The 26,681-nt window shown below is 33.5% G+C and overlaps 5 protein-coding genes and 1 long non-coding RNA gene across 9 annotated transcripts; 3 read left to right on the forward strand and 3 right to left on the reverse strand.

Annotated features, from left to right (window-relative positions):
* The first annotated feature begins 214 nt into the window (after positions 1-214).
* On the forward strand, positions 215-4,822 carry LOC103859360 (putative pectinesterase/pectinesterase inhibitor 24). 2 transcript variants are annotated; one of them, XM_009136880.3, is made up of 3 exons: positions 215-2,273; positions 2,431-2,790; positions 3,557-4,822. In XM_009136880.3, the coding sequence occupies exons 1-3, from the start codon at positions 1,598-1,600 to the stop codon at positions 4,231-4,233; spliced, it is 1,713 nt and encodes a 570-aa protein (XP_009135128.1). In that variant the 5' UTR covers positions 215-1,597; the 3' UTR covers positions 4,234-4,822. The 2 variants fall into 2 exon arrangements, with proteins under 2 accessions (XP_009135128.1, XP_009135127.1); XM_009136879.3 differs by having other exon boundaries at positions 215-2,240.
* On the reverse strand, positions 4,614-9,615 carry LOC103859361 (alpha-L-arabinofuranosidase 1). 3 transcript variants are annotated; one of them, XR_004455983.1, is made up of 18 exons: positions 9,249-9,615; positions 8,440-8,717; positions 8,301-8,355; positions 7,763-7,965; positions 7,563-7,684; positions 7,339-7,492; positions 7,200-7,269; positions 6,968-7,113; positions 6,841-6,886; positions 6,566-6,763; positions 6,374-6,492; positions 6,221-6,292; positions 6,044-6,147; positions 5,597-5,653; positions 5,322-5,511; positions 5,116-5,262; positions 4,824-5,040; positions 4,614-4,789 (listed from the first exon to the last, which is right to left on the reverse strand). XR_004455983.1 is itself a non-coding variant. In XM_033286375.1 (17 exons), exons 2-17 carry the CDS (start codon positions 8,641-8,643, stop codon positions 4,885-4,887), a joined length of 2,043 nt encoding a protein of 680 aa, XP_033142266.1. In that variant the 5' UTR covers positions 8,644-8,687; positions 9,249-9,615; the 3' UTR covers positions 4,703-4,884. The 3 variants fall into 3 exon arrangements, 1 of the variants encoding a protein (XP_033142266.1); XR_004455982.1 differs by having other exon boundaries at positions 8,440-8,687; positions 9,249-9,613; XM_033286375.1 differs by having other exon boundaries at positions 4,703-5,040; positions 8,440-8,687.
* A 6,105-nt stretch (positions 9,616-15,720) lies between these two features.
* LOC108871377 lies at positions 15,721-19,164 on the forward strand. Its single transcript, XR_001958113.2, has 2 exons — positions 15,721-18,551; positions 18,701-19,164. It is a non-coding gene; the product is annotated as an uncharacterized LOC108871377 (long non-coding RNA).
* A 295-nt stretch (positions 19,165-19,459) lies between these two features.
* On the reverse strand, positions 19,460-21,302 carry LOC103859362. Its single transcript, XM_009136882.3, has 4 exons — positions 20,993-21,302; positions 20,033-20,651; positions 19,743-19,964; positions 19,460-19,659 (listed from the first exon to the last, which is right to left on the reverse strand). Exons 1-4 carry the CDS (start codon positions 21,075-21,077, stop codon positions 19,635-19,637), a joined length of 951 nt encoding a protein of 316 aa, XP_009135130.1. The 5' UTR covers positions 21,078-21,302; the 3' UTR covers positions 19,460-19,634.
* A 246-nt stretch (positions 21,303-21,548) lies between these two features.
* On the forward strand, positions 21,549-25,035 carry LOC103859365 (transmembrane emp24 domain-containing protein p24delta6). Its single transcript, XM_009136884.3, has 4 exons — positions 21,549-22,774; positions 22,935-23,156; positions 23,240-23,316; positions 24,813-25,035. The coding sequence occupies exons 1-4, from the start codon at positions 22,535-22,537 to the stop codon at positions 24,955-24,957; spliced, it is 684 nt and encodes a 227-aa protein (XP_009135132.1). The 5' UTR covers positions 21,549-22,534; the 3' UTR covers positions 24,958-25,035.
* Positions 24,996-25,808, reverse strand: LOC103859364. The gene has a single exon (XM_009136883.3). The coding sequence runs from the start codon at positions 25,766-25,768 to the stop codon at positions 25,049-25,051; it is 720 nt and encodes a 239-aa protein (XP_009135131.2). The 5' UTR covers positions 25,769-25,808; the 3' UTR covers positions 24,996-25,048.
* Positions 25,809-26,681: the final 873 nt, after the last annotated feature.

Consider the following 26,681-nt stretch of genomic DNA (forward strand, 5'->3'; position numbering starts at 1 on the left):
TTTCTTAAGGTATTTTTATTTTATTTTATTTTATTTTATTTTAATAATATTTTACTCATCTGACCAAAGAAAGTATATAAATAGAATAATAAAAATTGTATTATTTTCTAAGATCCAATTTTTAATAACGTTTATGATAATTTAATTTTAAAAAAATTGAAAATATTATCAAATAACTAAAAATCATAGAAAATATATAAATTTGTGTTGTGGAAAAAAATCTAAAAAGTATGTTTAAGAAACATGGAAAATATTCAACTATCTTCAATTTCGATTTATGTATTTAATTTTTAAAATAGACATCTTGTGAAAGAAAAATTTAAAAAATGGTTGTATGTACAATTTCTCATTTAATAGAACTGAAATTGTGCCTTTGTTTAGGTAATCAAGTTCACAAATTGTTGGAAAAAAAACAGGTCATAAACTCGGGTTGGGCCTTTTCATATTCATCCTTCAGATGTGAAGTAGCTTCCTAAGCTTGTTATGCATCTACAAAGGCGAAACAACATCCCCTGAAGCCTAAATCACTGAACCAACCTTCATATACACCAGGTGCCTTCAAAAGAATCTTGTATAGCTCGATCAGTGGCTCCGCACATTCCACCAAAAACTCTCACATTTTAAAAGAGAAAAGTAAATATTAGGAAGGCGAGAGAGTGTGCCGCATTGGTAATTAATTCTTCATAGAACTTAAGCCGGACACTTAAATTAGTTTTCCAAAATCTTCACGATTGCCTGAGGCTCAATCTTCTAATCCTGAAAATTTTAAGTATCACAAACATTCATACAAGTCATCATATAAAGAGCTCACTGAATCATTTATGCACATAACGAGACTTCTACAAGAATTCGGGAGCATTTTGCCTTTAGTAACCCGTGTGTTTTCCGAGAAGTAATGCTCTGCTCTTGTAGTTAAAACCAATTTCAGCTCATGATGCATGCCCAAGTAAGATAGTATTACATAAATTTATAAACCTGATTTATTTTATTCCGCCTACTTACACCCTAAATCGTTGAGCGTCATGGAAGATGATTATTAGATTTTATATTGTATTTTGGCTTGGATCAAAAGATTTTAAAATAAAAGGCCAATAGTTTTGTATCATTGTCAAAAGAAGGTTTAATAGGTCTATTGCAGGAGCTGCATGAAAGAAAAAGAAACTGCCGACAACGTACAAAAACAAATGAATCAAATTCATTCTTATCAAACATGTATATTCATTGACAGCTTGATATCAAATTATATATTATCATCCAAAGTTGACATTATAATCCTAAATAAATATTGTAGTATTGAACCGTAGAATTTCGGGATAATTCACAAACATTCCAAGTAACATATATGTTTCGATATTTAGCAAAAAAAAAAAACATATATCTTTCGCCGACATATATATATGCTTAAAAACATGAGAGCCACTTATACTTAAAAATACATTCTTGATGATTAAGATTAATTTATTTCTAATGATCTTCTTTATGCCTCGCACGTAAGTTGTTAGTTTTGTTCGAATTATTATATTACCTATGTATTTATATTGACTCTATAGCCTCCACAAACCAAACACAAGAAACAATCAACTTCAAAACAAAGAAAATGCTATCCACATACGGCAAAGTAGACGAGCGTGAGCATGCCATGCTCGAAGCTCGACGCAAGTCGAGGAAGAGAATCGCAATCATCGCAGTATCACTAGTCGTGCTCGCCGGAATTGTGCTCGGAGCCGTCTTCGGAACCATGGCTAACAAGAAGTCAACGACCGCGGAGACCAACGTTAACGGAGACTCAATCTCGGTCTCCGTTAAAGCCGTTTGCGACGTTACATTACACAAAGAAAAGTGTCTCGAAACGGTCGGAGCGGCTCCAAACGCAAGCAGTCTCAATCCAGAACAGCTCTTCATATACGCGGTCAAAATCACAATCGCAGAAGTTTCAAAAGCTCGTAACGCGTTCTCTTCGTCGGGCGACAACACAACCATGAGTGCATGCGTTGAGCTTCTTGACCTAACGGTAGATAACCTCAACAACACGTTAACATCGTCAGAACACGGTGACGTCACGTTACCTGAGCTAGTCGAAGACCTACGTACATGGCTGAGCTCAGCGGAGACGTACCAAGACACTTGTGTTGAGACTTTGTCTGAGTTTAACGATCAAGAATCAAAGACGTTCGGTGAAAGTCAGCTCAAGAACGCAACGGAGATGACTAGTAACGCCTTAGCGATCATCACATGGCTAGGTAAGATCGCTGACTCCTTCAAACTCCGGAGGCGTCTGCTTTGTATGAATAAACTACTATATGGTAGTTGGATAATTAATAAATTGATTATATAAAAAAATTAGGTTAATCCACTTAGTGTTAATTTATTTTGAGTTGGAAACTTATGAAACATAACATAACATTTTTAACTATATTCACACATGGTTAGGTAAGATCGCTGACTCCTTCAAACTACGGAGACGTCTGCTTAGTGCTGACGTGGCGGTGGACTTCAACGTGGGAAGGAGGCTGTTGCAGAGCACGGATTTGAGGAAAGTGGCGGATATTGTGGTGGCGAAGGATGGATCAGGGAAGTATAGAACGATACGTAGGGCTTTAAAGGATGTGCCTGAGAAGAGTAAGAAGAGGACGGTTATATATGTGAAGAAAGGAGTTTATTTTGAGAATGTGAAAGTGGAGAAGAGCATGTGGAATGTTGTTGTGGTTGGAGATGGAGAGAGCAAGAGTATTGTCTCTGGTAGACTTAATGTAGTTGATGGAACTCCCACTTTCCAGAGCGCCACATTCGGTAAATCTCTATCTATTTTTTTCTTAAACAAAGAACTCAAGTTTGTTGTTTTACTAATAATTTTATGCTCTAAAAACATAACATGACACACCAACTAATCTTATAACCTCAAGAATGGATATTTTTAATATTTTTAAAAAAATTATAGGAAAAAGCAATCAATTGTGTATCTCATATAATTTTTTTTTAAACTTGATATAAAAATTGTGTGTCAAGCTACTCATTGCAAATTGGTTTAGAGTTAGAAACTCAGAAAACTTAATATACTTAGCATTAACATGATATTAGGATCTCATTTGTTGATCGAGGTAAGGTATATTCAAAAACGTTTTACTAGTCCTATAGTAACATTTGGTTCAAGAAATACTAATAAGAATTAAGAACCATCATTCTGAGTGGTTAGACATTAGAAATTTAAAGGAAAATACATTAATATATAGAGAGTTTGAGTTAATTCACTCATTATCAATTTATCATCCAATAAAAGTTGGTTCAATTGCTCTGTGTATGCCCTGCTTGCATGCTATGTGTGGAGAAGGGATTGAAAACAGTGAAACCTGAATTAAATCAACTTCAATGCTTGTTTTGTGGCTACAATAACCAAAATGAATCTTATATGAACAAATCTTCACAAGAAAGATATATAATCGTTGCTTGTCACCAAAGAAACCAGTTTTATATTTTACTTTATTACTAGAAACTTGTTTGTAATTTGCTATGTTTCAAGAAACCAGTTTTGACATTACAATATTATGTTTTTCAACAGCTGTGTTCGGGAAAGGGTTTATGGCAAGAGACATGGCCTTCATCAACACAGCCGGTCCATCCAAACACCAAGCCGTAGCTCTAATGGTTAGCGCAGACCTCACCGCCTTTTACCGTTGCACAATGAACGCATACCAAGACACGCTTTACGTACACGCACAACGCCAATACTACCGTGACTGCACCATAATAGGAACAGTCGATTTCATCTTCGGTAACGCAGCTTCCGTTCTTCAAAACTGCAAGATCCTCCCTCGCCGACCAATGAAGGGACAAAAAAACACAATCACAGCTCAAGGACGTAAAGATCCGAACCAGAACACAGGAATCTCGATTCACCGTTGCACCATATCTCCTCTAGGTGACCTAACTGGTGTTCAGACGTTTTTGGGTCGGCCGTGGAAGAACTTCTCCACGACGGTGATAATGGATTCGTCTCTACATAGGTTTATTGATCCTAAAGGGTGGTTGCCGTGGGTTGGAGACTCGGCTCCGGATACTATATTCTACGGTGAGTATAAGAACTTTGGCGCTGGTGCGTCGACGAAGAATAGAGTTAAGTGGAAGGGGTTGAGGTTTTTAAGTAAGAAGGAAGCGACTAGGTTTACTGTTAAACCGTTCATTGATGGAGGAAGATGGCTTCCGACAACTAAAGTACCTTTCAGGTCCGGTCTCTGAGTTCGTTTTCCGACAAAGAGATTCACTTTCAAATCTCTTTATTTATTTTTGGATGTGTACGTATTTACATAATTTACTATAATGCAAGTGTTTATCGTTATTTTATTGTATCATTTGTTTGATTAAATTCAAATTCATTCGTTAACATTTTGTTACGTGCATATCAAGTTATCCAAAGGCAAGACATGTTCATGATTTAAGAATGTAGCTTTTTATCTACCAAATTCTCCTTAACCTAAAAATCTAGCACTCCTCAAAAAATAATAACTGCATACAAATTTAAATACAAACACCAAATGTTAAAATATATAATTTGTGGACAAAATAATATTTTCATTAAAAGATATTTGTTTATCAAAAATAATTATTCAAGCGCGGAAAAAAATTCAATTAGTTTGATTAAATTCAAATTACACTGTTAGCATTTTGTTACGTGCATATCAAGCTATCCAAAGGCAAGACATGCTCATGATTAAAGAAAGTAAGATTTTATTGACCAAACTATTTTATCCCTTTATACACATAGGTACGCATACGTAATATAAGTATCTTTAACCACAAGAGACAGTGTTTCAAAAAAAAAAAAAAACCACAAGAGACTTTAAATATGAAGTTTTTCTAATACTCCTTGTCATCATCAATCGTGTCTCATCACATAGTTGAGGTTTTCTGATAGGAAGAATCAGAAACTGGCTTTCTGATCTTTGCAGGTTCCTTCAACAAATCAAATGAAGAGAACGAGTGTGGCGGGAGAACAACGGTAAGATCCTCCTCAGCCATCTCTAGCAAGCTTTCTTGTGGCACAACCTGCAAAGATCAAATTAGATTAAAGGCAGTAAGAGAGGAAAAAACACTCAAAGCTGTGCTGGTTTCTTGACTTACCTTCTCTGGCTGTGTGAAGGAGTTTTCATCCATCACATTTGTAGATGTAAGTACTGTCCTCGTTGATCCTGAAACTTTCATCACGTTCGGATCCAATCCAGTAACCAACACCTTCAGGTTCACTGAGCTATCTCCAAAGTTTACAGCCTGCAAATGAATTTGGAAGTTAGACAACTCAGACTCTAAACGTTCTGCACTAGACATACCTTTATGCGTATGTAATCTTGGCTACTGTTTTTCCACGAGATTGCAGAAGCTACAATAGAAGAAGAGTTTCCCTTCAGTTCTGAACTGAGAAGAGTTGATCCGCTTGACTCCGCAAAGAACCGTTGCACCCAAAAGCTAGGAGTTCCATATAGATGAGATGAATTGAAGACTATTGCATCAGGGTTCCACCTGAAAAGCAAATCAAGAATTCAAGATTGTTGTTGTTATTGCCTTAGCTTCATGAGTAAAACTATAACAACGGAACGAGAGTTACCGTCTATCGTTTGTGTTCACAAAGAGCGGTGCATAGCTTGCCATTTCCACAATGTCACTGCAACAAAGAAAGCATCAAGATGTTTTGCTCATAGCTAGGCTGCTGTTTGTACCCGAACCTAAGTTGCCGAACCGAAATTTTGGTTGGTTCGGTAATGAATTCTGTTTGTTCGGCTGGTTTATAAAAAAACTTTGTTTTCGGTTCAGTAATCGGTTAGTTCGGTTTTCTAAAAAAAATGTTAACCAAATTTCAAACCGCATTAACCAAAATTTCGAAATAAAACAACCAAACTAACCCAAATTTAACCGAAATATAATTGAAACCAAAAACTTCGGTTAGTTTTGGTAAGAAAACAAACTACCCGAATACCAAACTTTTTGCGAATCGAACCATCCGAACCCGCAAGCCTACTCTAGCCTTAGAAGATGAGGGAAAGTTGAAGAATACCTGTTTTTTTCAAGACCAATGAGAAATGCAGCTTCAGCAAGAGCAGCGAGAAGGCTTCCTGTACCAGCGTCTTTTCCAGTCACAGCATATTCACTGACAAAAGCCTGCAAACAAAGTCACACAGAGTGAGCAACAAAACGCTGAAAACTAAAGCTTCATATAATCTATTCACCACACCTTTGGACCCTTGCGTGAAGTACCGTCAAATTGATGATACATGGAAAACAAACTGCTAGCAGAAGTGTATATCTGTGACAAAAAGGAAAACACTTTCTTTCAGACAGAAACACACACACAAAAGGAAACAGTTCAAAGTTATGTTTTTTTTACATGAAAATCATAGTAATCAGCAGGATGGTCAAGAGGACTAGATGATCCATCACAGTTGGAGATGATTTTGATATCTGGATAAGCCTTTTTGATAGCATCATAGAACACAATATAGTTCCCTGTAATGTTGTAATCTTACTTTAGTACCAAAGAACTCTATCAAATGTAATCATAGAGGAGATGTAAAGAAACCTCTGTAGTAAGTCTTTCCACAATCCTCATTCCCAATAGCAACATACTTCAGTTCAAAAGGCTCTTGGCGTCCCATTGCAGCTCGAACCGATCCCCATGTAGAGTTAGCATCTCCCCTAGCAAACTCTATACCATCAAGTGCTTCCTGGACAAAGGGCATGATACTGGCAGTTTCAACTTCATCATTGTGACTTATCCCTGCATAAAGGTTGAAACACTTGTCAAGAACAACGTCAATGGGGTTTGGAATACAAAAGAGAGTGTTAGAAGAATACCGTTGTTAAATACCCATATTGGTGCTGCTCCAATGTCTTCTGCCAACTGCAAGAATGTTCAATTAACATTTGATTAGATCTTAGGGAACTATAACAGATCACAAACTGCATGTTTCAGAAGTCTCACTTGAAAGAACTCGAAGTGGCCAAGACCATCATCAGTCCAATACTTCCAAACATCACCAAAGTGTCCTGGTCTCTCTTCCCAAGGACCAACAGTTTCTTTCCAGCGGAATGCATTACTTAACCATTCACCTTCAACAAAACAACCACCTAACTCCACAAAGATCCAGAGTAAGAGTGAATGAATAAACTATAGATGCATACGCAACAAAATGTTACTAGTCTTGAGCATTAACCTGGGAAACGGATGAAACGAGGTTTTATATCAACCATCATTTGGTAAAGATCATTTCTAAAGCCATGTCCCTGCAATTAACCAAGAGAGATTGTAAGTATCTATTAACAATCTTGTAATAAATACTTAAAATCTATTACCTTGTAAGTATCAACCGGCATGGCAGAGACTTGGTCAATCCATAATGACCCTTTCTTGGTTGTTGTTAACTGAAGCCTTGCACCATGATCCGTCCCTTTAGCCTCCAGAAGAACCTCCTTCTTAGTCCACTTCGAAACATCAGAAGCAGACGCTCTACATTGAAACAAACGGACAATGAAACAACAAGAACAACAGAAACGTATTCATGCAGGTGTTTTCTCACATGATCTTCTCAGAAGCAAGAGTCAACGATCCATTAGAGCTTGTCAACGACACAGACAGATCAATATCATCACTCGAACGCACATAAAACGCCACCTTGTACTTCATTCCTTCTTCAATATTCTAAGAGAAGATAGAAAAAAAAAGAAGTGAACAACTTATAACTCATATTCTTGACACAATAGAGAGAGAGAGACTCACCATGCCCCAGTAACCAGGGTTATAAACTCCAACACCTCCTGAAGGACAACCATTGCCATCACAGATCACATCCATTCTCAAAGCGATTTTATTCCGTTCAAAGGGTGATGAACGGTCCGTAGCTACATATACTGATGACTGGTCACCAACAATGGACCAAGGCCATATATTAGACGGTGTGTTCTGCCCACCAGCTTCAAACCCTGTAAACCAAAAAGTTTTCACTTAAAAGTAAATAAACGGAGCTTAAAGCATCTCCAAGCCATTGCTATTTTTGCATCTATAATAACATTTAGAAGCAAATTCCCTCCAACCCGTTACTATTTCTTCCTCCAAAACAAATATTCCTATTTATTCCTCTAAGAATATTTTCTACTTTATATTTTGAACAATGCTATTATAGATAAATACATTGAGACGAACTCCATCTCTATTATAGAGATTCTCTATTTTAGAGGAAAACATAGCAAAATATATTGGAGATGGTCTTAACTAAGTTTTCATGGCTTCTCATGATTAGTTAGCTAAAGATTCTAACCTCTGTTGCTAACAAGTTCAGCCCATAAACCACCAGCACCAGCATGGTTAATCTCCTGCAAAATGATTTGAACCATATTAGCATTTAAAAAAAAACCTCAAAAGTCCAAACCATAACTTGATGTGTTATGTTAGCAAACCTCGAAGAAAATTCCGAAGAGAGTATCGGGAATGAGTCGTCCAGCTACATTAGAAGCGTTTACTTGCAGAGTCACGGCTGGTTGTGTATCTTGTTGTTCTTGAGCAGCAACAACAGCATGAAGGCTTTGATAGACAGAGAAAGAGCCGAGGAGGAAAGAAAGTATGCAAACACTTCTGAGAAGCTTCCAAGACTCAGAATCCATTATTCACCACCACATGCAAAATGAAACCAAGTGTAGCTAGCTTCCTATAAGAGAAAGGTTGGATTCTTATTCAGCTGAGGATAAAGAAGAAAGAAAGCCTCAAAATAAGGTAACAGCAACAAGTAGAAAAGATTCTCTGTTTTGCTTATACTTATCAGTTTATCTTCAACACAAGAAAGATAGCAACATTAGGATAATATTATATTTTATGATCAGTAATCTTTTTTTGTCCTCATTGGAATTGCAAGAAATTGGGATCAAGCATGAGATTAAGATAATATTAAAGCCAATTTATAATGCCACATTTGCTAATCACAAAACAAGGAGAAAGTTTGATTAAAAAAAAAGAAACTTTTATTTGAAATGATTTGATTAGAGATGAAAGATTCAAGGGTTCAGAAACTGAGTCAAATTGGATTGAGAAACCCAAAAAAAAAAAGAAACTAGATTCACTCAATTTGGGAGGTAAAGTTGAGTTCTTTCATTAGAAAACATCAAATCTTATTGGTCAGAAAGACAGAGCTTTTGTCCGGTGGATAAGTAGAAACAAGACATAAACAGTGAATAAACCAGCAATTGGGATCAATAAGAAAGAGAAACAAAACCTGGCAATGAAGAAAGACAAAGGATTGATCGAGCGAGAGAGACAATGGTGAAGGATCAGACAGAAGAGAGGAGTGGAAGTAATAAAGAATGTCTGTTTTTTTGTGGTTGGTGTCGAGATATTTTGCTTAAGAGTGAGAATCAAAATATTAAGGAAAACTTGCTTTCACGTTTGATTGAATTGCTTGTTTTCGTGGAAGAAGGTAGATGTTGATTAGAAGCGACTACTACTGAATCCTCCTCTATTTCACTCACCTGTTCATCTCCTTTTTTTTTTTACTTGTTTTTTGTTTTTATTTTTGGATAATGATGAATTTTCCCAATGGCTTCCACATTGACATTTTTCTTCAGTGGTGTTTACAGTACGATTAGACACATTCATGTCAATTAACAAAAGAAAAAAGTCACCATTTTGTTTAAATGATACGAGTTGTAGTTTGTAATTTGAAGTGCTACATTGTCAATATATATATGTGCATCATTGGAACCAACCTAGTTCTGCACAGGTTTGCTTGCTGTCTCATCTTTGGGATCTTTGAGTGGATTTAACTAGAGAATATGCATGAAAAAGGAAGCTACCTAGTACTTACATTAAGAGTTTCAGCATTAGCATCTCAGCTTCTGTTCTCTACTTAATGGCGATTTAACCAGAGAATATGCATGAAAAAGGAAACTAATTACGGTATTCTTATATCTCGTTTGTGAAACTAAATTCATGTTCAAACTAATTCAATTGTACTTTTGATGATAAAACCGAGATTTTTGTATTTTTTGTTATCTTGCTTTGATAGATTAGTAAAGAATTTAGTTTATTCAGAAACTTTTCAGCTTTGATTTTTCAGTTCAATTATCTAATGAAATGATCAACAAGTTTTGATAGACTCCACGCGCCAAAGTTAGCGATCTATCACGGTCCATTCTGATCTATAACAAATGGGCCTATCTAAAGAAGTTTAAACTAACTTTACTTTAAAAAAATTAAGTATTAAGATTTTGTAAAATATCTAAAAGTCAATCTAGGATATTATGGAAAGTTGTAGAATACTTAAGAGTGAAATTGCTAGAGAATAAGTATAGAAATGAGACGTAGAGAATTTTAAAGAGTTAATCTCTACTGTTAATCTAGTTCGATCTAAGTGGAACTCGTATAAAAGAAGTGATGCCCTTATTTGAAATTTCCAAGGAAAGTTTCATCTTTTAGAAAATAATGAGAAAATACGATCCTAATTGGTTCGCAGGATGGGAAGAAGAGCTCATGCCCTTGTCTCAATCTCAATCTCTTATCTTTGAAACACTAAATTGTTGTCAAGGATTGCTTGCAGAAGGATGTCTGCAGGATAAAGAAAGAGTAAGCAATGGATATAATGGATAATCAAATGGACAAACAAACAATTTTATACAGAAATTTCCAGTTTTGATTTTTCAGTTTAACTATTTAATGAAAAATAGCAAATGATCAATCAAGACTGGATTTCACGCGCGAAAGTTAACGGATCTGACACGGTCCATTCAGGTCGAGAACAAATGGACCAACCCAAAAAAGGTTTAAGCCTACTTTATTTAAATTTTTCTTAAATTTTTGTAAAATTTCTAAAAATAACCTAAAACGTTATGGAGAATTGTAGAATACTAAACGGTAAAGTTGCTTAAAAAATAAGTTTAAAAGAAGATGTATAGACTTCTAGAAAGTTATATCTTAATCGTTGATTCAGTTCGATTTACATCGTCCATTGAGGAAGTGAAACTTGTATATAAAGAGGTGATACTCTCACTTGTAAGATATCAAGCAAAGTTTTAAAACTTGATAAAACAAAATGTCAACAAGTTTGGATGGACCTCATGCGCCAAAGTTAATGGATCTGTCACGGTCCATTCTAGCCGAGAACAAATGGGCCATCCCCAAAAAAGTTTAAGTCTACTTTACTTTAAATTTTTTGAAGTGTTAACTTTTTGTTAAATATCTAAGTATAATCTAGAATATTATGGAAAGTTATAGAATACATAATTGTTTAGAGAGTAAGTTTAGAAAAAGATGTAGAGACTTTTAAATTTTTTGTTAAATATATAAAAAAATCTAGAATATTATAAAAAGTTATAGAATACTTAATAGTGAAATTGCTTAGAAAGTAAGTTTAGAAAAAAAGTGTAGAGACTTCTAGAAAGTTATATCTCGACCGTTGATTCAGTTCGATCTACGTCGTCCGTTGAGTAGGTGGAACTTGTATATAAAAGGGGTGATGCCCTCACTTGTAAAATATTAAACAAGTCATAAAGAAAATATTTAATCCTTTAATCTTTTTTCTTCCGGGTTAATGATGAGAGAAGACGATTCTAATTGGTTCGCAGGATGGAAAGAAGAGCTTCCATCTCCGAACAGGCTCATGCCCTTGTCTCAATCTCAACCGATGCCGTCGCAGCTCCAGCTCCCGTCTCCACAAGCCAATTCCTCAGCAGATCGTGGCTCCGGAGACGAACCAGCACGGACTCTTAGACGACCACGAAAGATCTGGACACCGCAGCTACACCAACGCTTCCTCGACGCGATCGAGCATCTCGGGATCAACGATGCAACTCCCAAAACGATTACGGAGTTCATGAACGTCGAGGGGTTAACAAGATGGAGCGTCGCGAGCCATTTGCAAATACACAGGTTACAACTCGAGGGAAATGAACGTCATCGCAAGCTATTGGCAAGCTTTCCGGTGTGTAAAAGAAAGTTTTAGCCCAAGCCCAAGCCCATTACTATCAAGGCTTTAAGTAAGATCATGTATTTAGGGTATTATTCTCTCATATTGTTTTATACATTCAGTTATCATATGTTCATGAGATGTAACCTTTGGCTGGCATAGTTGCAACTCTGAAAGTTTTTCCTTTGTTGTTCTCTCTCTCTCCATAGATTCCCTCTTATGAATTACAATATATGAGGCTGTTGCAGTTTTGTTTGATGTTTTAATTTAATAAAAACCATAAAATAATAAATCATTTTATTATAGTATTATGATTGTTTTTTGCATATGTTGTTCGAGATTTATTTTATAACTAAAACTTGTTTTCACACATAAGTTTAAGTTAATATTTGTATTTTCTAACCATGGTGCATAGATGAGTTGTTATACACTTTATACAAAGGATTAAAAAAAATACATAAACATTTAAACTGAAAACAATCCGAAATAAGAAATGAAAAGTAAAAAAAAATGAAAATTAAAAACACCAATCGAATCACTGACAACATTATACATATTCTTATGTACTAATTTAATGTTTAGTTAAATAAGGCTTTTAAATTTTATTATGCTATGATTTTCTAAAATGGAAAATATTCTATTTTATAAATGTCCTATTTATTTACAATTAAAAATTAAAAATAATATTAAACACTCTTTTACAATTTTGTTTAAGATTTTAGAAAAGTTAAATTACTCTCAAATAACCTATTACATTTATCTTCTCTTTAGAATTTCAGAAAAAATACATTGCTATCAAATAATTATTTTTAGTTATTAACAAATATTTTTAAAATTGCTATTTTTACAATTCATATAATACTTGCTTTACACTTTTGTTAAATAAATAATTTTTACTATCATGCTCATCATCAAACACTCTTTTAAAAATAATATCATATAAATTTTTACAATTCTCTTTTCGTTAGGACTAAAAAATATTATACAAATTTATTTTGTTTAGGATTTTTTTTTTATAAGAAAGGAAAACATCTATCAAATTTTCTTTTACAGTTTTGTATGATTTTAGAAAATAAAAATAATATTACATAATATTTTACAATTATATTTTGTCTAGGATTTAAAAAATAGAATTTATATCAAATAACTATTTCCAGTTAATATTAAATATTTTAAAAGTTGCAATTTTCAAAATTTTCTTTTTTTTTAATATCATTAATATTGTTACAATTTTTCTTGTTAATTGAATAATTGTTACTATCATGTTTATCATTAAATTATTGAAGTAAAAAATGCTATTAAATAAAATTTTACAATTTTCTCTCGTCACACTTTAAACAAAAAATTCTTAATTGGTTAAGATTAGAAAATAATTTTCTTTTAGAAATCTCTTTTATTTAAGATTTTAGGAAAAAAAGAAGTTATTTTTACATAATGAAAGTTTTTATGACACATTCACAATCTAATGATCACTATGTTTATTTTGAAGTTAATTTTGGTTTATATTTTTAACACAAAATTATTAAAAAGTAAAGTCAGTATTATAAGAAAAATAAGATTACTTCTACTTTTATTATTTTATTTAGAATTTTAAAAAGGAAATTAATTATTTTATTTCTTTTAGATTTTTATACAGCTATTTTATTTTAATAGAAAAATTCTGTTTAATTATTTATACATTTTTTAGTATATAACTACCATGTTTCATATCATGTTAATTAGCAATTTTGAAGAACCAAGCGCAATATAATCTTTTATAATTATATCTTCATTAAAAGTTTAGAAAAGAATAATTATATTAAATAAATTGTTTTCAAACCTATTTTTTAGGATTTTGAAAAAGGAAAATTTCTAAAAAATTACTACTAATGTTTCTTTTTAAATCGTTTTTACTATTAAATAATTTTTAAAAGTAGTTGTTTCAAAATTCGTTTTTATCATCTTATTATATATATTTTTAATCATTATATATTTAAACACATGTCACAATATTAGAAGGAAAATTATTATCAACTAATCTTTTGCAATAATCTTTTGATTAGGATTTTAAAAAAAAAAATTTACTATCAAATAATATATAATAAGATTTTTAATAAAATTTATTTTTGTTAATATCTTAGTATATATATTTTAAATTTTGAGATAAATTAACACATGTCACAATCTTAAATATATAATTGATATGTGTCGCGATCATGTTAATTAGCAACTTTGAAGAACCAAACTTAGATTTTTATACAGCTATTTTATTTTAATAGAAAAATTCTGTTTAATTATTTATACATTTTTAGTATATAACTACCATGTTTCATATCATGTTAATTAGCAATTTTGAAGAACCAAGCGCAATATAATCTTTTATAATTATATCTTCATTAAAAGTTTAGAAAAGAATAATTATATTAAATAAATTTTTTTCAAACCTATTTTTTAGGATTTTGAAAAAGGAAAATTTCTAAAAAAATTACTACTAATGTTTCTTTTTAAATCGTTTTTACTATTAAATAATTTTTAAAAGTAGTTGTTTCAAAATTCGTTTTTATCATCTTATTATATATATTTTTAATCATTATATATTTAAACACATGTCACAATATTAGAAGGAAAATTATTATCAACTAATCTTTTGCAATAATCTTTTGATTAGGATTTAAAAAAAAAAGAAAATTACTATCAAATAATATATAATAAGATTTTTAATAAAATTTATTTTTGTTAATATCTTAGTATATATATTTTAAATTTTGAGATAAATTAACACATGTCACAATCTTAAATATATAATTGATATGTGTCGCGATCATGTTAATTAGCAACTTTGAAGAACCAAACTTTATATAATAAGATAGTGTAATGTTAATTGATATTGCTATGTGTCAATCATGTTAATATCTTAGTATATATATTTTAAATTATGAGATAAATTAACACATGTCACAATCTTAAATATATAATTGCTATGTGTCGCGATCATGTTAATTAGCAACTTTGAAGAACCAAGTTTTATATAATAAGATAGTGTAATGTTAATTGATATTGGTTGAGCAGATTAAATATCCTAAAAATTATAAAAGAGATTCCGGTAAAGATTTTGTTGGTCATCTTAACGTCGGTGATGTCATCGAGTCCATTCAAGTTGTCTCCGGTTTAGAGAATCCCGTTGTTAACCCGAGCTACAAAATTGCCAGATAGTTCTATCTTTATAGTTTCCTTATGGCTTTCTACATAACAAGACACTATTTAATATTTATCTCTCTCAGAAATTTATAAAAGTGTACCGATGCATTGTTATTATGATGAACAATTGTAACTTAATTGTCTACAAAGTACAAATTCTCTTAGGATAATCAGGGGGGCAAGGTTGCGAGCATCCGAAAACACATTCAGGAAGCTAAAACCATTGTCCGAAGCTGTAAACAAAACACCATCAACAGCCAAGTCATAAACAATCAAAAGCCAGTCCCGAAGCTTTCATATGTTGAGATTTGGAGGGAGGTAGAACTGAAATCAACTTTCTTTAGACCCAACACCGTGACATGGTCATAAAGGTTAAATCCAAGGCTGAGCTTATCAAGACTCGCTCCATAAAGAAGGAGAAAAATACTGTCATTAGAAATTTCAAAGTGTTTTTAATTGATAACTGACACGGAAAGCTGCTCACTACTTGCTTCTGTTATGATGTATTCTAATTTTGGATTTACAGCTTGATGATGATTTAGATCATTCATTTACCCTGCATATTAGGTGTGGTTTGGTTCAAAAAATGATAGTAGCCGTACAACTCTTAGTCCTAAAAACAATTGCATTTAAGTTAATTTCAAAAATTCTAAACATAAATAATTTAAAACCCCTCTATAATTACAAAATACACTATAACTATAGAATTAAAATAAACTTTGATTAATTTATAACAGCCACATGAAGACAACTCTTAATTGCAAATTATGGTTTAAGACACATGAAGATAATCTATTTTCAACTTCATCAACAACATTTAACAATCAAATTTTAATTAATACATCACTGATCCATGTATAAGGCTATTGTGGCAAATGCAGCCATGATCCAAGTTTCCCTGAATGCATATGAACCGCTGAAGTTCTCCAAACATAGAAGGCTTCCTATTGGAGAGATAGGAAGTAAAACAATTAATGTTATTTTCTGCAAAATATGCAAGTGTCTTTTGTTAATGATCTTTTTTTTTTATGTTGCACTGAGATGTCTAAGCAGCAGCTTAGCCCTTTTTATATGAATGATCTGGATGTTATTTTGTTATTTGCTATCAAATGAGCATATGATTGATGTGCAAACAATTTTGGAAGACCAGTGGAACTATCAGATGTATGACTTGGAGCTAAACTTGTACATTTATACATAAGTCTCTCTTCAAGCTCCACACCAAGATGTAGAAATTGTGCTTAACTGTCTAATCAAGTAATGATGAATGTTTAAATATCTTATCTTATCCGAGACATTTTAATATCTTTTCTAGTCTATAGATCAAACATTGGATCACATTTTTTCTTTCTTTCGATTTCCCATACTAATTAATTTTTGTCAAACCTACTATATGTCATTAACTTCATTAGAAGCTCACCATATTCTCTGTCTATTTATTTGAACTCTGTTTTTTCCATGCTCAAATCACCTTTTGTAAAAACATATTTCATTGGAGCTTGCGATCTCATGCTAGTCGAGGATTGAGAAGACACTTGCTTGCCCTGTTTCCCATGGACAATAGGGATTGAGACTTCATAAATTTGTGCTCTTGGCTTAGAGCTTGCTCAAAGGTAAGTGTCAAATCTTTGCCATGAAGGTCATCGTAATCCATAATATCATCATCTGTCATCAAGACTTTCTCACAGTCCACAAATGACTGCCTATTTTCTCCCGTCATGACTATGTCTTCAAAATTGTCTGGAAACATGTCTTCCCAAGTTGGTGGGACAACTTCATCAGTAAACAAGTTGTCTTCTCCTTTCGGAATTACAGGAGGTTCTACCACATCATTTGTTTCACCATGCGGTGGAATAGGAAGTCCAAACCAATCCTCAATGGTCGGACGTGGAAGAGAAGAGCCACCAACAATGCTCACTTCATCAGTAATCTCTCATTCCTCAATCAAATTGATTTAGTTATGTTTTCTACTTTTGATTTGATAATAAAACCAATATTTGTGCATTTTGTTATCTTGATTTGACAAATTAGTATAGATTTTAGTTTATTCATAAACTTTCCAGTTTTGATTTTTCAATGGAGATAAAAAAGAAGTCCAAACCAATCCTCAATGGTCGGACGTGGAGGAGCAGAGTCGCCAACAATGTCCACTTCATCAGTAATCTCTCATTCCTCCATCAAATTAATATAGTTATGTTTTTACTTTTGATTTAATGATAAAATCGATATTTGTGCATTTTGTTATCTTGATTTGACAGGTTAGTATAGATTTTAGTTTATTCATAGACTTTCCATCTTTGATTTTTCAATGGAGATAAAACAAAAGTCCAAACCAATCCTCAATGGTCGGACGTGGGGGAGCAGACCACCAACAATGCTCATTTCATCAGTAATCTATCCTTTCTCCATCAAACCAATTTAGTTACGTTTTCTACTTTTGATTTGATGATAAATCCAAGATTTGTGCATTTTGTTATCTTGATTTGACAGACTAATATAGATTTTAGTTTATTCATAAACTTTCCAGCTTTGTTTTTCAAATAAACGAAATGATCAACAAGCTTGGATAGACTCAACGCGTAAAATTTAGCAATGGACCGACCAAAGAGGTTTAAACCAACTTTACTTAAACTAGGTGTTCCGTCTGCGCATGCGGGCATAAACATTCTATAGCTACTTATTAATACATGTATAATTAATTTAAAAGCTATAAAATAAATTACTATTTATGTTTTCATTGGAAGATTCTTACCTATTACAAATGATTTTTGAATTATTCAGAAAATTTCCAGCCATGATTTTCTCAAATAAACAAAATGATCAACAAGCTTGTATATATTCCACCTGTCAAAGTAACGGTGGGCCGACCAAAGAGATTTAAACCAATTTTACTTAAATTAGGTGTTCCGTCTGCGGATACGGACATGAACATTTTATAATCATTTATTAATACATGTATTATTCATTAAAAACTATTAAAAAATTACTAATTATGCTTTTATTTGAAAACTTTTAAGTATTATAAATTTTTATCTTTTTTATTAAAAGATATGTTGGAATTATTCAGAAGTTTGATTTTTTCAAATAAACGGAATGATCAACAACAAGCTTCGATATACTCCACATGTCAAAGTTAGCGTAGTGCCGGCCAAAGAGGTTTTAAACCAATCTTACTTACAAAAAAATTAAATGTTAAAGTTTTTGTAAAGTATATTTAAGAGTAATCTATAATGTTATGGAGATTTGTAGAATACTTAATAGTGAAGTTACTTAAGGAGTAAGTTTAAAAAGGAGGTGTAAAGAAGTCTAGAGAATTATATCTCAACTGTTGATTCGGTTCGATCTACACCGTCCGTTGACCAGGTGGAACTTGTATATAAAGGAGTGATGCCCTCATTTGTAAGATATCAAGCAAGTCATATAAAGGAGTGATACTATCAGGTTCTCAGTCTATTTCCATCTTCTTTTGTCTCCCTCTTCAAGCCAAAAGAAGAGCGTAAAAATATTATTGAAGCTTTGATCTTCTTACTCATTTTCTCGGTTAGATTTAATATTCAGTGGAAAGTTTCATTCTTTCGTTTCATTTTCAGGGATAATGAGAGAAGATGATTCCAATTGGTTCGCAGGATGGGAGAAAGAGCTTCCGTCACAGCTCCAGCTCCCGTCTTCACAAGCCAATTCACGAGTCGTCTGGTCGCAGCAGCTACACGAACGCTTCCTCGACGCGGTGGAGCACTTCGGGATCAACCATGCAGTTCCCAAAAGTATTATGGAGTTCATGGACGTCGATGGGTTAACCAGAGTGGAAGTCGCGAGCCATTTGCAAAAATACAGGCTTTATCTCCAGAAGATGCACCATCTGATGCATGCAGGCGTAGGATCTATTAGTTGATTGTGATTTAAGTCTTTTCTATCTTTGTATAAATAGTGAGCTCTTGTCTTTGTAAGAGTCTCATTTTCATTGAATTATTAATAAATAAGCTTTTGCATTCTTAAACTCTACTGTAACTTGCACACTTATGGTTGCAAAAATGGATCGATATTGGTTAGAATATGTATACATGACAATGTTCTTTTGTTTCCCATTTTCTGTATGTAAAAAACGACATGAGCAACCCACTAAAAGCAAAGGAGACAATGGGAGGTATAAAGCTATTGCTTTCTTCAAAGAGAAAACTTGCTGGACTCACTGTTCTTTGTTTCTCACTAAACACAGAAGAATCTTTACACGAAAAAAAAATATCACCTAAGAACCTATTTCCAATTTCTTTTGAACTTTTTGGTTCACCAGGTGTAAACTCTACCATCAGAGATTGATTAGGTAGGGTTCATTCTACGTTCGATGAAGGTTAATATAATTAAGAAAAAGAGATTCAAAAGAGAGAGTAGATGTCTTGTTATACAAGAAGGAAGCAGCCAGTGTTCTGAACATAACAAAGAGCTCCTAAATGCTAATAAAATATCTATAGATTCTGTTTTCTTAATACAGACACATTGAAAGTACTCAAAAACACTAAACTGTCGTCAGGGATTGCTTGCAGAAGGATGCCTGCAGGGTAAAAAAAAACAGTAAGCAACGGCTATCAGGAATAATCAAATGGGCAAAACAACAAGAGTTTAGTATGAGCAAACCTGAAGTCTGGACGGTTCAACGACTGCACATAGTTCATAGAAGGCAAGTTTGGCCACGGTGTGTAACCACCCGGGTTGTTAATAAACGGAATCATAGCCGGATGCCCGTAGTTTAGATTAGCTTGATGACCTCTAGGCATCTGCAAGAAGCCTCCATCGTGAAACGGCATATGCATTGGCATCGGACTGAAGCTTTGACCAGACGGCATGACCCTAACGTACCTACAAAACATCACCACATGAATTCTTGAATGTGAGCCTGTTCAAGAAGAGATGGCAAAGCGTTTTACCTGTAGGCAGGATCCGCAACATACCGGTCATAGCTCCTGTCATAATCCGGATCATACCGATCTTTCTCTCTATCTCTGATAATAGCTACTCTAGAAGTCCGAGAACCACCAGCGTCAGCAGAGCTATTACTAACCGCCACGTCATTCTCATTCCGGTTTACACCTTCAAGAGGAGGAGAATCTTCAGAGTCAGAACTACTAGGACTGTTAAAGATCCGAGCCCGAGCCTTATCATACTCTTCTTTCCTCTCCTCAACACTTCTAAGAAGATTCTGCTGCACTCCTGACCCGCTGCCTCCGCTCCCGGATCCTCTCTTGGGTCTAGCCTTGATCGCAATCTTGAAGCCCTCCGGTCTACCGTTCTCAGGCTGCTTAACGGGGATTTCTGATAAGCAGACGTGAGGAAACCTGCTCTCGGCTGTCTTAGTCACCAAGATTCTGTTGTCGGATCCGTCTAGAGAACCGTTACCGTTCTCCAAAGACATCGTCGTTAGTCCGTAATGCTGAGCGACTCGGTGTGCGGCGAGACGGAGGTAAGACGTTGGAAAGGGTTGGAACTCGAACTGGAGCTGGTCAGGGTTTTGAAAGAACTTTTGTATGTTGAGCTCCATACGCAGAACTGAAACACGTAACGACAAAAAGATTAAACCTTTACCATTACCCATCAACCACATTTAAAGAATCTTTCCAGATATAGAAATCAAACGAAAAAGTGTTGACATTTGAGGACCATAGGGTAATGCAAAACAGAGTGATTAGTCGAGTTTCAATGTTCATGATGCCAATTGAAAACAACAAGCAATCGTAGTCGTGGATCTAAGTCAAACCCTAATGACCAAAACATTGAATCGAGGAAAGGATCGAGCTTTAGAGAAACCCATGATTCCCCAATTCTATCAAAGACCAAAATCAGATCAACAAGTGAAATTGAATCGTGGGTTTGGGAGAGAAATGACTAACTGGTGAGACGATGACGAGGGTTCTGGAGAGCTTCGACCAGGAAAGGATCCACCATAGCTTCCTTCTCGGTCATAGCGGCGGCCATAGATTAGCTTATCTCTCTATCTCCTCTGTTTTGAAATCTCTTTCGCCGGAGATTAGAAGAGAAAGCACATCATGGAGACAAAAAGGAGATTATTGTTTCTGATGAGCATTCTGGGAGAGAGGCGAAACGATGAGGATCAAGGAAGATGAAAAGACCTTCTCGACCTTTATCTCTCTCTCGCAATCAAGTGGGGAGAATAATAAGAAAAAGAAAGTTGCTGTCTTTTTGAGATTTTTTGTTTTTTTTAATATTTCTTTTATAGGTCTGTTTTATTTATTTTTGTGGATTAAATTGTTGGACTTTTGGAAAATGGAATATGTTTTTTTTTTCTGATGATTAAAATTGAAATTTTCTTTTAAGAAGTGGGTTTTGCAAAGTTGATTTGGTGGAATCATAAAATATAAAAAGTATTGATCTTTATTGAAGAAACTTGTCAAACAGCTGCATTTTGTCTTTAGCTACAAATGTACAATAGTTTCATCTAGCAAGGTAGAGAAATTGTAGATTCTAATCAAATCAGACCACTTGGTTTTGGAGCAATGTTACACAATCCACGTAGAAATCTAAAACAGCGTGACATTTCCCAAGTTTTATCTAGTTTGAGTTTCATGTCATATAATTTGCTCTTATGTCCCATCTGATTGAAATCTGATAAATACATATGATTCCGCAAAAACATTGGTGAAAATGTTCCTTCGGTCATTGTGCCTCTTACCAACCTTTAAAATCGGCTTAAGCATGGTCAATTCTCTGGAATTGTTTTTCATTCATAACTTTCCAGCTTATCAATTTAATACATGAGTATACATTAGCTCATAGATATAAGTAGGTAAGACATTTTATTTTTCACTGTAGTGACTAGTGAAACTAGTATATTGTATGCATTCAAAACAAAGATAATCAACAAAGAGAAAGTTTTAAAAATCTAAGAAAATTTAAGATATGCACCGAGTAAATTATACTTTAATATAGTGGAGATAATCATTACATTTAACTATTATTATATATCTCTTAATTATCATGCTAGATAGTATATAATATGCAAAAATGATATTTCAACCAAAAAGAAAAGTGATTTTTGTGGGATCGGGTACAGAGACTTCCCTTAAAAGATAGATATGCATTGAAGGCTTAAACTAAATTTAGAGTAATATGTTTATTTTCTCTTGGAATATGATCATCAGAGAAATAAATTTATTATTAGAAAATCTAATGGAATTGAAAAATGTTGTGAAAATCTTTATTGAATTTTGACTTCCTTGTTGAGATGATTTTGTCTGGTCAAAAAATAATTAAACGCATAAACGCTCGCGCGTGGACAATTGTTCATCACATCCTACATGACCTTTCTTGATTGGCTACAAGAGCGACAACTTAAAAAGGAACACCAAACTTTACCTCCACGCGCCACTGTCTTAAACCCTTCTTTTGCTTCGTAACGTAACAACATTAATCTCATGATTCTCATCAGTATCTCTCTCTCTCGAACAATGACGATCTCGCCTTTACTATTCATTGGTTTGATTTGCCTTGCTGGTGGTGGCTCTCTTTTACCAGCGGAGGCGATATGGTTAACGATTCCAAGTTCCGGCGAGAGATGCGTCTACGAAATGATCCAAGCCAACGTTGTGGTCGTTGGCGATTACCTTTGCATCGATCAAGACAACGTGGGATTTGGTCCCACGATTGATATTCATGTATGTCTCCATAGATACCAATCATTATTCACAACCATACTTCATATTCTTAGTAAATTTTCATGGTTAGTCATATATATAATGCATCGACTTCTACATATGCTAGAGATGGATCGCTTTATAGGACTCGGTTAGATATTAATTGCGTGTGGTTATATAGGTAACATCACCTAACGGGAAGGAACTATACAAAAAAACAAACGAGACGCATGGTCAGTTTGCGTTTACAACGAGCGAGACAGGAACATACTTTGCTTGTTTGTCGTCTCATCATGATCAGTCACATTACACAGTCAATGGCACTGCTATAGTCAGTCTTGACTGGAAGATGGGGATTCGAACCAAAGACTGGGATGCTGTTGCCAAGAAACAAAAGATCGAGGCACAATTAATTCATAATTCATATAATACAATATTTTCTGCAAATTAAAACACATGTGTGGATAATATGCACATTCTTTGCAGGGTGTGGAGCTTGAGCTTCGAAAATCTGAAGAACGTGTTAATGAAATTAGCGCAAACATTATCTATCTAAGAGTCAGGTTATTTACACCATCTTCTCAGTTTTGTATATAGTTTGAAATCTTTAAACTCTTATCTCTCTCTCCTTTGATGAATCTTTGCTAATTATAAAAAGGGTTTTTAGTAATTAAACCCCTCAACTAAAGATGAATCGTAAAAAAAACCCTCAACTAAAAATCCTGTGAAATAAACCCTCAACTTTAGTTCCGTTAACATATGTTACCCTCCGTTTAAAAAACCGTGACGGAGGGTGACATATGTTAACGGTTTATAAGTTGAGGGTTTATAATGTTGAAAACTTAGTTGAGGGTTTTTTTTACGATTCAAAAATAGTTGAGGGGTTTTATCACTAAAAGTCATTAAAGGGTTTTTAAGTTATTTATTATTCATTTATACATTGTTTTAGATTGATTTGTAAGCCTTTAAAACTAATGTATATTATTAATACATTAATCTATTATAAAATTAATTTATACATTTTAAATTAATAATTTTCAACACGATTTACAACTTATTATAACTTCAAAATATTAAATTATTTGATATTTGGCAATAGTGATATAAAAAAAATTGTGGGTTTATATCGTCATTTTCAAATATCAAATAATTGAAAGTTTCTAAGTTATATTAAATCTTAAGTAGTGTTGAGGATAATTCATCCATGAAGTCAATCTTTCTATTTGGAGTATGACGTACTTTTTCTTATTTTCATAATTTTCGTCATCAGACTCATACTTTCCTATTTTCCTATATTGTTCTTGATTTATTGTATTACTTTATGTTTCAAATATATTATTGATCAAGAAAATAAAAATATAATGTAGTTATTCAGAAATCAATGATAATAAAAATAATCATGCATTATTTTGGAGGGGGGAGAAGTATGAACCGGATGACAGAAATCATGAAAAAAAGAAAAAGTGCGTCATACTCTAAATAGAAAGATTGACTTCATGGATGAATTATCTCGACACTACTTAAGACTTAATATAACTTAGAAACTTTCAATTATTTCATATTTGACAATGACGATATAAACACACAAATTTTTTTATATCACTATTTCCAAATATCAAATAATTTAATATTTCAAAGTTATAATAAGTTGTAAGTAGTGTTAAAAATTATTAATTTAAGATGTATAAATTAATATACAAATATATTAATGTATTAAAATTTATAAATTAGTTTTAAAGGCTTATAAATCTTAAAACAATGTATAAATGATAATAAATAATTTAATAATATTTAATGACTTTTAGTGATAAAACCCCTCAACTAAAGATGAATCGTGAAAAAAACCCTCAACTAAAAATCCAGTGAAATAAACCCTCAACTTATAAACCGTTAACATATGTCACCCTCCGTCACGGTTTTTTAAACGGAGGGTAACATATGTTAACGGAACTAAAGTTGAGGGTTTATTTCACAGGATTTTTAGTTGAGGGTTTTTTTTACGATTCATCTTTAGTTGAGGGGTTTAATTACTAAAAACCCTTATAAAAATATGGTGCAGGGAAGCATATATGAGGGAAGTAAACGACAAGACTAACAAGAGGGTTGCACAGCTTAGCTTTATGTCATTAGGTCTCTCTATTACAGTTTCGCTTTTTCAAGTTTGGCATCTCAAACGCTTCTTCCTCAAGAAGAAGCTTATCTAACTTGATTGGTTCCATATTGTATCTTTCTTGGGGGATCACTATATAGTCATACCAAGTCAATAAAGAAACATTTATCTCCTGAGCAAGAGAATTAAGCAGGAAGAGGGGAAACCCTGGAATTCATAGGGAATTCCTCCCTGTTGTATCTATTATAAATATAGATAAACACGACAAACAGAGAATAAACTACGAGAAGAATCATAGTCACTACCGGATTGTGTTCGCCGTAAATAGAAAAATAAATGCCAAAAAGCCAACACAGCAAACCGCAGAGAAGCGTGATATAAGCATGTTTCATCTCCATCCTAAATTTATCTGATAGCTGAATCAGACCTGTCCCACCGATGAACAACGATATGGTGAATAACGACATGTACAACACAAACGATACGTCATGATCCGAATAGAATAGCGGAGATGCCACTAACGCCAATAACGCAAGCTCCGCAAAGACAAGCTGAGGAACCCTCTCTTTCTCTGTAGTAAAATCCTTGAAACCATTAGTGGAAGGAGGATCGGTGAATAAGAGATACCTGAGTGCCGTCACTGCATAGAATGTTGTGGCACTTACAGCGCCGTCCCTGAGGAACCGAGACAATGTTGGTGACTTTCCTCCAGGTGGCCAGAGAAGATTGAGTGATATGGAGAGGCCAATGAGTGAGAGTAGAGTCATCAAGTACCATATTCCTCTGAATACAATCACATCTCTTCTACTCATTTCAACATTCTCCATTGTATTCTCTGCTCTCTTTCTATTTTTCCTTTCTTTATGAGTTTTATCGTAGCTTATTATACATATATATATGTCCATATATATATATATATAGGCCTTGGATGTAGGGACTGAATTAGGGTTATTGAGGGGTTTTAGATTATGTAGTATAGAGAGATCTTCACAAGATCACAACTGACAAATAAATTATAAATAACTAAATCAGTACGTACTTATCCGTTTGATAATACTCAGTGAATAAACAATTAAGACTATTTGGAGAAATAAAGTTTACAATTAAGACTAAGGGTAAACGATCTATTTTTTATCGAAACTTTCATATAGTAGTATAGTACCATATACACACAAAAGTGTTTATACCTCATTTTATTTATCCATCAATTAAAAATTAAAAATCTACTTACCCACAAAACTAAAACTTAGAAATGTATATATACACACACACTGTAAACAGGTTTTATTGGGCTATAACTCTTTAAGTTCTGTTTCTGTTCCATATGAATTCATTTTGCACACTTATTTTTTGAGTATTCGGTTGATGGAGAGGTGGATGTTCTGATACAATGGAGTAGACATGTTAATGTCGTTATACATGAAGCTCTGTCGCTATTAGCATGAGTAGGGCAATCCTAGCTGGAAAATTCAATTTAGGTGCAACAAAATGACGACGAAAAGGTCTCTTCACTAGATTTGGTACTCTCATGATTTGATATCTCTTGATAAATTGGATGCCTTGTTTAAGTATTACATTTAGAGGACTCTGGTTGGTTGATGATCAAAAACTAAAAGTAAAATGATTTTAATATTTTTGAGATGATCATTTTAGTAAAACTAAAATATAGGATTGGAATTTATTTAAGTTTAAAATTTATCTTCTTTTTGGATTTAGAATAGGGAGGGAATACGTTATCAAAGCATATGTGTCGCAAACTCGACGAGTTAAGAGTTATGGCAGCATTTGCACGGTCACATAGCTAATGCATGCACAGCA

The sequence above is a fragment of the Brassica rapa genome, chromosome A03 (genome assembly GCF_000309985.2).
Source record: "Brassica rapa cultivar Chiifu-401-42 chromosome A03, CAAS_Brap_v3.01, whole genome shotgun sequence".
In the NCBI taxonomy this organism is placed as follows: Eukaryota; Viridiplantae; Streptophyta; class Magnoliopsida; order Brassicales; family Brassicaceae; genus Brassica; species Brassica rapa.